The sequence below is a fragment of the Festucalex cinctus genome, chromosome 8 (assembly GCF_051991245.1).
Source record: "Festucalex cinctus isolate MCC-2025b chromosome 8, RoL_Fcin_1.0, whole genome shotgun sequence".
Classification (NCBI taxonomy): Eukaryota; Metazoa; Chordata; class Actinopteri; order Syngnathiformes; family Syngnathidae; genus Festucalex; species Festucalex cinctus.
Window position 1 is genome coordinate 2,147,644 of NC_135418.1, and position 11,985 is coordinate 2,159,628.

Here is an 11,985-nt window from a genome sequence, read left to right on the forward strand (position 1 = left end):
AAAAAAGACGGGTAGAGCGACACAAACGACAACCGAAGACGACCGTGTGTGTGTGTGTGTGTGGGGGGGGGGGGGGTGTGTTCATTTTCAGTCCATGTAACAAACACGCACACACACTCAGACTACGTGGGTCTTTTTTACTATCGGAGGAAAATGAAAAGTTGCGGAAATAAACGACAATATACATTAAAAAGTGTTGAATGTATTTAAATATTTAAATGTTTATTCACGTTCATACACGTTTACGTGACTGTAAAATACGTCTGGTATCCGACGTTATCAAAAAGCCAGGTGGCTACTAAGCTAACATATAGGCTATAGGTAAAAGGAAGATACACAATTTGGCAGAATTTTTTAACCTAAAAATTAGACAAGTAAATACCAAAATAAAAATGAGTGCCGCTGAGATACCAATGATAGTCAAAATGCAGGAGTCTAGTTTAAGTTAACCAAATTAACATTAGCAATTTTGCACCTGATAAAGGACAGCAACGGACTAATACAGAAACCTGAATAAATGGTATTTTAAAAACATAAAATATAAAAAAAAAGTACCAAAAATACCAAACACAAAGTATAGGAAAGTAGTTTTTGGGGGAAAATATGTGTCTTAATAAATGTGTTAAGCTCCTACCTTGTGCTTCTGAATGTGCCAGCCAAATGAAATCCGTAAACGGTCACATGATCACCCTTAAAACGTACCCCCGCCCTCTTCTAAAGACAAACAAACAAAAAAACAAAACAAAACAAAAAAGCCTTTTTGTTTTGTTTTTAAAATTCATTTTTGGAGTTGTGACATTTGAAAATTTGTCATCTTTTTTTCCCCTTTTTCTGCTAACAAATTTAAAAGTGTATATTTTATGTTTTTAATTATATTCCACTTCAATTCACAAACACACATTTCACACTTTAGGCTCTTCCGTATTAATGTTAAATAATATTTTGTTTTGCTTGTAGGCTACTTTGTGCCTGTGCAACAATAATAATCTAATGTGCCTGTCATGTCTCAATTTAAATGCTAAATGACATTTTTCAGAGTATCAGTGTTATCTATGTGTTAACTTTTTTTCTGAAGCAATAGTCTGGAAAACCTTGGATCTAACTGCCAATCACTACTGTGAACTGCCGTTTTTGCTGAGGAAATGCTTAGGGAAGGTGGCCGAATGCAAATTTTAAGCCACCTTTTAGCGAAGGTTACTTCTGCCCATGTAAATTCATGTTAAACACATATCCTGGTTTTATTCATTACTTCATTCAAGACCCCCCCCCCCCCCCCCCACCCCAGTTAAGTACACGTGTTACCTATTAAAAAAACAAAACAAAAAAAAAACGACAGAGATTTCATCGAATCTCAAATGTCCATTTGGAATGGCATGGAATAAGAGGAACACATAGGTTAAAGTTGAAGCATGACTGAAGCATGAAGACTGAACATGCATGGTTTAAAAAAAAAGGTCTTGTCAGACTGTCAATGACATGAAAACTTTTAATGACAATGTAAACTTAGTGAATGATCATGTATGAAAAGTTGTAACAATTACTGTATAAATGCAGAACTACTGTTTAATGAATTAATTGAAAATAAAATACAGAATTTAAATATAAATTAGTTGTCAAGAATACCACATACTGTCATAAGAATGTGATTGACATATTCAAATAATTTACTTTGACAAACTCTGTAGTCTATACCTCAAGAAATGACAGAAAATAGAAGAATCCTCTAAGCATTAGAAACTCTAATTATACATTAAATTTACAAATGAAAAACAAGAATACAAAACCTAAAGGGTTGCTCAAATTCTAGAAAACTACAAATGGGGGAGTAGGTGGGGGAAAATGACAAAAAAGAAAAAAAGAAACAGCAATACTCAAATTTCAGACCAAAAGTACAGCATTTCAACAAAAACGTTCAGTCAAGATCAGATGGTGGTGAGCAGCTTCAGCTCATATCTTGTACTTGGGTAGCAAACATCCATCTCTGACCCACAGCTAGCATGTGAACAATGTAGAAACCCTAAATGAAGCATGTGGTGAGAACAAAAACTAAGAAAGATATAATTAATTAAAGAAAGTGTTTCCTGACAATATTCGTGTTGGCTACTCAGAACAATAAAGAGAAGTCCTGCTTCTTGTCACCCTGCTGACAGTCAGTGTTCTTTGGTGAACCTGTTTTGGCCCCCATTCTCTTTTTGTCAATTGGACTATATGGGACAAATTAGTTAAAATTGACGTGAAGCTGCAGAGGGCTCAGAAAGGTTTGACTATAGATTACAATATGTTCAAATATCACAATCATTACCTTTTCTACAATTGCATAGCAAAATTGTAATATGTCATGCTGATGTCTAATGAAATGTCCATGTACAAATTAATACAACAGTGAAACACGTTAACATACCTGTGTCTTCCATTGTGGAATGAACTGTTCTTTCTCCAGATAAGGAACTTGTCAAAAGTAAAGTACAATTAATGCAGTTACTGCCATTATCAAAAAAAATAAATAATGATGTGAAAAGACTTACATTTTCGTTTCAGTAAATAGAAACGGTCTGAAGAGAGTAGAACACGGACTGGATTTGATCCTCGGGAGAATATTAGTGCTATGGAACAACACCAGACAAGGCTGAGCTTTTAATAGTCAACAGCCAATGAGTTCTTCTTTTCTAGATGGGAGAAAAAAAACACATAGAAGTTTGGGAGTATAATAATATCTGTGAAAGACATTCTATGTTATAGTGTTCTTTATAGTGTTTACTGACATAGTTCTTCTCAACCACTTACACAATAATAAAGAAAAGTCCTGATTAAATTACAGTGTCTTCTTTCATCGGGAAAAAAAGAAAGAAAGTATATTTGTATCCGTTTTATCACTATTCACATTCCTGGTGAAACCACTGTCCAAATGAGCTTGTTGTAAATGGCCCTGGCTGATAATCTGCTGCCACCTGCTGGCCATTTTTTTTAAGTAATAACTACCATTGCTTTACACCTCTTCAGGTCAGAAGCCGCGTCAAACCCTTCTGTACTCTCTTGCATATAAAAACATAAAAATAAAAAATACTACTCTTTGGCAACCAAGTATCCACATATAATAAATCAGTGACATAAAGACACTCACATACCTGTTAGCTCCATTAGCGGGATTCTGTTTTTTTTTTTGTTTTTTTTTAAAGAGCGTAGCTCTGCTTAATTCTGGAATGAACTGCTACTTCTCCACATAAGTAACCTACAAATAGTAAAGGAAAGTAAAATTACTGCATTTACTGTTTTGAACCCCCAAACCCCCAAAAAGAGATGTGTAATGATGCTACTTACCTTTTCCATTCATTAGACAGGAATATGCCCATGCCTCAAGGAGATCTCGTCCCAGTAAGGTTAAGCTTCTAATAGTCAACGGCCAATTAGTTTTTTGTCTCGATGTCTGTCTCCTAAAAATAAACAAAACAAACAAAAAAAACATACAAGGTTGTGAGGACAATATCTGTTAAATATACACTACATTATTGACAGTGTTTACTGATAGAGTTCTTCTCAGCCACTTACACAATAATGAAGAAAAGTCCTGATTAGATTAGAGTCTCTTCTTTCATCATGGGGAAAAAGTACATTTGTATCTGTTTCATTAATATTCACATTCCTGGTCAAAAGAGCTTGCGTTAACATGGCCTTGGATGATCTCTTATAATGTGCTGCCACCTGCTGGCCGTTTTTCGTAATAACTACAATTGCTTAACACTTCTCTTCATGTCAGAAGCTGCATCAAAGCCTTCTGTATGCTCTTGCATATAAAAACATTAGTAAAGAAAAAAACAACATATACATACATTTTTGGGAGTGAATGGCAAAGTATTAAAATACTATTTACAAGTTTTTGGGTTTGAAAGATTTTATTAATACAGCACTCACTGACAGTATCCACATATAATAAATCAGTGACATGAAGACACTCACATACCTGTTAGCTCCATTAGCTGGACTCTTTTTTATTTTTTGTTTTATTATTTATTTATTTTTTTAAAGACCTTAGCTTTGCTTCATTCTGGAATGAGCTACTCTTTCTGCATTTACTGTTTTTACAAAAAGAAAAAAAAAGTTTAATGATTCGCTACTTACCTTTTCCATTCATTACATAGGAATGGCCATGCCTCATAGAGATCTCATCCCAGCAAAGTTAAGCTTCTAATAGTCAACGACCAATCCATTCTTTGTCTCAGTGTCTGTCGATTAAAAAAACACGTACAAGGTGGTGATAACAATATCTGTGAAATATATGCTGCATTATTGACACTTACACAAGAATGGAGAGAAGTCCTGCTTGGCCGCCACAGGTGTTAGAGTCCCTGTTCCGTGATGTACATATTTTGGCACTTGTTCTCCAAGTCTTTTTGGAGAGAAAAGTAGAAAACAGAATCAGTGAGTTCAATGTTCTGTGATGCTACAGAGTGCCGAGACAGTCTTGGACATTGCTTACAATATATTCAACTATCAATCATTTCATTGTTTACAACGGCTTTACAATTAATTAATACAGCACACTCATGAGCAACTAAGAATTCACATACTTGACATGAACACACTTAGATACCTGTTAGCTCCATTCTGGAAGGAATTGCTTTTTCTGTATAGTAAAGAATCCTGTTAAAATAAGAAGGGAGTAAAATTACATGTCCAAAAAAAAAAAAAAAAAGAATGCGTTGAATGATGCTACTTACTTGTCTGTTTTCTGTTCTCACCTCATGCTAATGATTTATACATATGTTAAAATGTTAATTTAAAAGGAGAAAAAAAAACACCGCTCCCACCCGCACATGCACCCAAACTCAACTTGACATGTCACCATTTCAACATTTTTCATAATTCTTCTGTTTCACCCCTCACGCAAATTAGGACAGATTCCGTTGCGAGGTCGCTATTGTTCCTGAAGGAATTCTTCTTATTATTATTATCTTTCTTTGTTATTATTATACTTTTCCGCAAACAATCGCATTTTTGAGACACTAAACATGAACAAAAACTCACCAAACTTTACACACACATCGGTCCTGCGAAAAATTTGATATTTTGAAGTCGCCATACAGAATAACAGAAAAATGGATCTTTAGCGCCCCCTACATAGGTTTAATGGATCCCTGTCCCGCTACGATTGTCCTACGGCTACGAAAATTGTGTGGCACCTGTAGCACATTCAGATGAACAAATACCTCTTTGATAGGTGTACCCTAAAATAGAGAGGAAGTGAGGTATGAGTATTTTAATGTCGAATTTGGCCCATTTTTGCACATTTACAGGGGTCATACTTTTGCCCCCTTCTTCACAATTAACCGAATTGACTTCAAACTTGGGCTGTACCATCTCAAAACCTGGGACAACATCATTGTGAAAAAATCAAAAGTTTTTGACATAGTATATGACGGGGGTGGGTCTTCAAATGTAGAGTTTCAAAATTCTTACTTAACAAAGCATTGCCGGTTGGACGTTTAATCTAGAGCTATGAAAATTGGTACACAGATGTAACAGACTACGACCTACAAAAAAGTCTGTTAGTGCCATTTGCTAAACCTAACAGAAAGTCTGCCAGAGGCGGGGCATCAAATTTTGCATTTCAGAATTCTTACTTATAATGAAGCATTCCCGGCTGTACGTTTCACCTAGTTACCAAAATTTGAAGACATATGTAACAGCCCCCAAGGTACAAAAAAAAACTCTTTTTGAACCATTTGCTAAATGTAACAGGAAGTCCACCATTTTGATTTACTTTGGAACACGTTGCCATTTTTTTGGCCATTTCATAGGGGTCTTATTTTAACGAACTACTCCTACAGAGTTTATCCGATCATCTTCAAACTTGGTGTGATTCATCTTAAGATGTTGAAGATAAAAAGTTATTGAAAGCTTTTTATTTCGTCGCACGCTGTTGCCGTGGCATGCACTGTTTGCAAAGGAAAAAAAACCTTCATAATGAAGTATTCCCAGTTGTACGAAGCAGCTAGAGCTATGAAAATTTGGAGACATATGTAACAGCCCACAATGTACAAAAAAGTCTCTTGGTGCCATTTGCTAAACCCAACAGGAAGTCCTCCAGGGGCCGGGCATCACATTTTGAGCTAAAAAATTCCTCTTTAACGAAGCATTCCCGGTTGTACGTTTCACCTAGCGCTATGATAATTTGGAGGCATACATAACAGGCCACGATGTACAAAAAAATTCTCTTGGAACCATATGCTAAACCAAACAGGAAGTCCGCCATTTTGATTTATGTTGGGATTTATATCCATTTTTTGTGGCCTTTTTTAGGGGTCATATTTTAACAAACTCCTCCCATAAAATTTATCCGACCGTCTTCACACTTGGTGTGTTTCATCTTAAGATGTTTAAGATGCAAAGTTATCGAAAGTTCATTATTTTGTCGCACACCGTTGCCATAGCAATGCATTGTTTTCCAAGTAAAATGCTGCTTTTTTTCCGTCTAAACGTGCGAAAACTCATGAAGCTTTGCACACACATCAGACCTGTCATAAACATGAATATTTTAGAGTTTTTGTGTGCAATTTGCAATAAATGGCTCACTAGCGCACTCTAGACATTATTATGAAGCTTTTCCGACTGTATGATTCAGCTTTGTGAAAATTGGGAGCGATATCTATCAGCATTAGACTTACAAAAAAAGTATTCTGTAGCCATATGGTAAACCAAACAGGAAGTCTGCCATTTTGATTTACTTTGGGATTTGTAGCCATTTTTGGGGGCTTTTATAAGGCTCATATTTTAACAGACTCCTGATACAAAACTTATCCGATCGTCTTCAACTTTGGTGTGTTTCATCTTAAGCTGTTTAAGATGAAAACTTATCGATTTTTTTTCATTTTCTCGCACGCCTTTGCTGTAGCGATGCATTTTTGTAAAGAAAAATGCTGCTTTTTTTTTGTCTAAACATGGGCAAAAACTCACAAAACTTTGCGTACACACCAGACCTGTCACAAACATGAATAGTTTGGAGATTTGTTCTGCAATTTGCAGTCTGCCATTTCTTTTGGGAATTGAACATCATTTTGGGCCTTTTTATGAAACTTCGCAACGACAAAGCATGGCAAAAAGATTTAGAATTTAGATGGTTCTTGTCCTATGAAATAGTACCCCAACATGCCAGTACCCCGACATGCAAGTACAACCAACATGGGCACTTTATAGCTGCTTGCAGCTCTAGTTTTTGTTTGTGTTATTTCTTTGACACAAAAATTGAGTCAAAGAAATAAAATGTGTCAGTCCCTTTTTGACTCAATTCTTTTTAAAACATTCCCACCGCTCACCTCCCACAATATTTACCTATGACACCTTGGACATTTTGAGCCTCAATCTTATCTAATGTTTCTAACTGCTTAATTGCATTATTTTGCTATGACTTACCTTTCAGTGTTTAAAACGCAGAAGACCGGATTATGATAGCTGTAGTAGGTTTGCAGTACACCTGAATGTAGAGCACACTGAGGTCGAGAGATAAAAATGAGGTCAAGCAATGTGTTTTTGTCAGTGGTAGCAGTAGAAATGAGTTGTGTGTAACCTTTTGAGAGAAACAGTTCAAGAATGGGCTTGTGTGAGGGCGATCGCACATCTTCATTGAAATCTCCACATACCAAGATCTGATGATGGTCCATCACTTCAAGGTAGCGTAGCAAACTTTGCAGGTTTGTCAGAAATGTGCGCAGACTCTGTCCAGGGGGCCTGTAAACAGCAGCAATCAACATATTGATGGGAGCTTCAAGTTTCACAACGACAAATTCAATATCAGTCACATTCTGTACATATCTCTTTTCCTGGACTCTGATGTGATTTTTGACACAAATACCTACGCCGCCACCACGCTTGGTTGCCAAGTCGGGACAGTTTGAATAGGAAACACTTCGATTGCGGTGAAACATTGTGTAGCCTTCCAAGACAGCCTCTCCAGCAGCCACTGACCCCTGCAGGTGTGTTTCTGTCAAGCACAAAACATCAGCAAAATGCAGTTCATGGTGACACGTAATATCCTGCGCATGACACGCCAGTCCTTCAGTGTTATGATGGATGATGACCAGGTTGGTTGCTGGGTCTATTGTAGGCATCACGTGAAGGAGCGGCATCACATGGTCCAAAGAAGCCTCTGTCATCTCAGTGAGAGCAACCGTGATTTCTGGGTTCGCATGAATCCTTCTCTCGTCCATATACACAATATGTAGACCACTGAGCGACGTCACTCTGCTGAGAGCAACATAACCCATGCCGTGCTCGAAGACACCTTTCAGTGACACCACTGCTTGAGATGTTGTCATTCCTTGCACTTTGTGAATTGTACAGGCAAAAGCAAGCTTAATGGGGAACTGCAGACGCACCACTCCAGACTTCTTCATCTTTTCCTCCTGTCTGTCAATGTACACAATGTTGTCAGCAGCACTTGTCATTGCGACACGATCCAGTTCGAGCCCAAGTTTCTGCACACGTGCTTCATTTGGATAATTCACCAATTTCACCACTTTAGCAAATGTGCCATTGCACAGACCTGCTTGTACATCAATATTGCGTGTGATCATAACACGTGCACCAATTGCAACTTTGATTGAGTCCGGTAACTCATTCTTAGCTCCTACGACAGGAGTACCTTGTCTTGCCATTCTGCCAGTTCTTTGGTCTTTCTTGTAGTCATCTGCATCAATTTTCACAACGTCCACATGAAGCAGACTCAACATCTGTGAGTTGTGGTCATCTACTTGTTTATTGGTGGCGTAAACATGCAGTACATCCTTTGGACACTTTTCTGGAGGAGTGTAAGTTGTAGCAAGCAACGCTCTGTCTAGTCCTGACAGTTCATCAGACTTCTCTTTGACGCGGAGTCGGTTCAGCATCTCAGCAAAAGCAACATCATCTTTCTGTCTCATGATTTCAGTCAGTGTGATCATTTTGAAGTTGTCACGCCAATGGTCAAGCCGAGTGGGATCGTAGACACACAAAGGTTTGGACTGTCTCACAGGAGGGAGCTGATAGAAATCTCCAACAGCAATCACAGACATGCCACCGAAAGGCAAATTGATTCCTTTGATTTGTTTCAACCTGGCATCCACATATGCAAACAGGTCTTTCGACACCATGGAAATCTCATCGATAATGAGAATTTCAGCGATTGACAGCTCTGCTCTGACTTCGTCCAGTTTATTGCCCAGGCCGTGATATGGAGGTTTGAGACTTCTTGGCAGTTTGAGTAGACAGTGCAGGGTCGACCCAGATATGTTAAAGGCTGCCGTGCCAGTGAAGGCGGCGAGAATCACCGTCGGCTTGGAAATGTCTGCTTCCTCAGCCAGTCGTGGTAATCTCTGCAGTATTTTTGTAGCTTCTGCGTGGATACATTTGATAAGATGTGACTTGCCAGTTCCAGCGCCACCATTGATGTAGTAGAAGAACTGCTGTGGCTTTAAGCCACACGCACGTTTTATGCACCAGCTTCTGACCTGGTAGAAGACACATGCTTGCTTTTGGTTCAGATTCCGATACATATTGCGCAACACCGTTGGATCGATGGCAGCAACTTCTGCCATGATGGACATTTCCGTCGCTTCAGACCGGTTGTAGTCTGGCACGTTTTCTTGCACGTCATTGGGTTCTTCTCTCGCATTGAGTTCCTCGATGCATTCAAGTCTTTGCAATTCATTCTCGGGAGCCAGGTGGCACCATTCATTTATGATGAGCCCGCTGTCCTCCACCTCTTGGATGGCGCGGTCAATGTCTTTGCTGTGTTTCTCATACCTTTCTCTGTTTCTGTTGACAATGTCGTGCACAAGCTCTGGAAATTCCGCAGCTGGTAACCGTACATATGCACTGTTGTGAAACAACTGGTATGTCGGAAAGCGTGGAGATTTCAGCTGGCAGTCAGCACGGTGAGGCAGATACAGCTTTAGCAAGGCACAGTAAAATTCCTCGGGATTTTTCTCCTGTGAGAATTTGCAGTATTTGATGACGGCTGGTTTCCCTGTTCTTTTTTGGACAAATCCCATGTCATTGAGCAGCGCAAAAACATTTTTGCTTTTTGCTTGTTTGCCATACACAACTCTACATGTAGACGCAAAATCAGCCAAGCACATTGCTTCAAACTCATCTGTTTGAGGTCTGCATTTATATTTTTCTGGCAAGCCAGTCATCCACACGTCGACAGACTCCTGCGTTTTGCCCTCAAGGTGCGAGAGAGGATAGCTCATTTTCAGCGCATTGTCACTTGTTTGCACAAACACCACACTGCGGGACGCTTGCTTCATATGGAGGCTGCAAACTCGAGCTACAGACTCCTGCGCCGAAATCTCGCGTCGTTTGGAGTAGCATTGAATGACCTCACGCATTTGATCATGCTCATTGACATTTTCATTGCGAGAGTTTTCAATAACTGATTTCAGATATTGGCTCAGACCATGTTCAGCTTTGCTGATGTAGCTGCAGATGTATGCAATGCAAGAATATGCATTCAGGATGTACTGAATGTCCATGTTGGCGTTCCAGGCGAGAAGCAGATGTGGATTGTAGTTGTTCACCCAGCAGTCTTTTGGATCTCGCTTGAGCACAACAGAACTCTTTGCGGCTGTCATGTGCAAACATTCCATGTACTCATCACTGGTGAGCTCACACTTAGCCAGTAGCTGCGGCAAAGTCAGGGATGCCGTTTCAGGTTCATTCAGCAAACGCTTCACACAAACAAGCTTGGCGTTTGAAGCTGCCTGCTTCTCTTTGTGTTGCTCTTGATTTTCTTCATCACAGACTTCAGGTCTAATGATCGTTGTGCTATCACACGGTTGTCTGGGATAACCAAAACGGCAGTCGGCACCAAGTGTTTTGACACACGTTTTAGAGTGAGTCTTGCTGTGCATCTGAACTTCCAAGACTATTCGATGCAATTCGGGCTCCTTGTCTGGGTCCGGCAGCTCAGCCGTGATGATATATATGTAAAGGACGGCAAATGTCAAAAAGTGATTTATTGCCCCCCATAAATAGTCCTTTGAAGTAAGCCCCGCCCCCTTCCGGCATCTTAACCAATCAGAAGCCGTTATTTTGAATTAAGCCCTACCCACTTGCCACCTTCTTAACCAATCAGAACCCCAGGACGGCAAATGTCAAAAATGATTGATGACATTCTGCACCCCCCACCCCACCCCCCTCATCGTCTTAACCAATCAGAGGTTGGAAGCCACCCCCCTCATCGTCCTAGCCAATCAGAACCCCAGGACGGCTTCTGTCAAAAATGATTGATGACATTCTGTTTCCCACAACATCAAACACATGTTTTCCGGTCCCCCCACCCCCTTTAACAAACATAGGGTTCCGGTCACTCCCCACCGATTGTATACGTACTTCCTTTGAACCCCCCAAATAGTAGCTTTGTTGTTTTCCGGTCCCCCCCACCCCCTTTAACAAACAAATGATTCCGGTCACCCCCCACCGATTGTCTACGTACTTCCTTTGAACCCCCAAACAGTAGCTTTGTTGTCCAGGTGATAAAAAACTTTTTTTTTATCTTACAGGAAGGATCCTACCAGCTTTTGAAGTATTATGGGGGAAACGAGCCCTTGTATTCATGAAATTTTTCACACGAATACTGATAAAATGTACCAAACGGTGGGAAACGGCGACCCCCCCTCAACACCACGACCAATCTTCACACCCCGGATGGGCGTGCGTGAATGTAAATTAGTATGAGGCTCACTTAATCTAGTTAAAGTGAATATTAAAAAATGTTATCCATCTGTTTTATGTTTTTTAAATAAATAAAAAGAGACTTACCGATGCTTCTGAATACGTAGTCGTGTCTCATTCAATGGGGTTTTTCTTTTTTTTAAAATAAAAAAAATTGTGACTAGGAGCTAGTGAGTTGCGACCCCCTCAAGCCGCGGTAAACGGCGCCATCTATTGGGCAAAGGATGTTACTACATATGGAGTTGTTTTTATAGGCGAAAAATAGATTATTCGTACGTA

The 11,985-nt window shown here is 39.5% G+C and overlaps 1 protein-coding gene across 1 annotated transcript; it reads right to left on the bottom strand.

The window, feature by feature from the left end:
• Positions 1–1,472: 1,472 nt before the first annotated feature.
• On the bottom strand, positions 1,473–10,947 carry LOC144023466 (uncharacterized). The gene is made up of 11 exons (XM_077528972.1): positions 8,636–10,947; positions 7,635–7,975; positions 7,408–7,484; positions 4,589–4,638; positions 4,296–4,384; positions 4,117–4,220; positions 3,319–3,431; positions 3,126–3,229; positions 2,526–2,666; positions 2,402–2,448; positions 1,473–2,017 (listed from the first exon to the last, which is right to left on the bottom strand). Exons 1-5 carry the CDS (start codon positions 10,881–10,883, stop codon positions 4,335–4,337), a joined length of 2,766 nt encoding a protein of 921 aa, XP_077385098.1. The 5' UTR covers positions 10,884–10,947; the 3' UTR covers positions 1,473–2,017; positions 2,402–2,448; positions 2,526–2,666; positions 3,126–3,229; positions 3,319–3,431; positions 4,117–4,220; positions 4,296–4,334.
• Between the last annotated feature and the right edge of the window lie 1,038 nt (positions 10,948–11,985).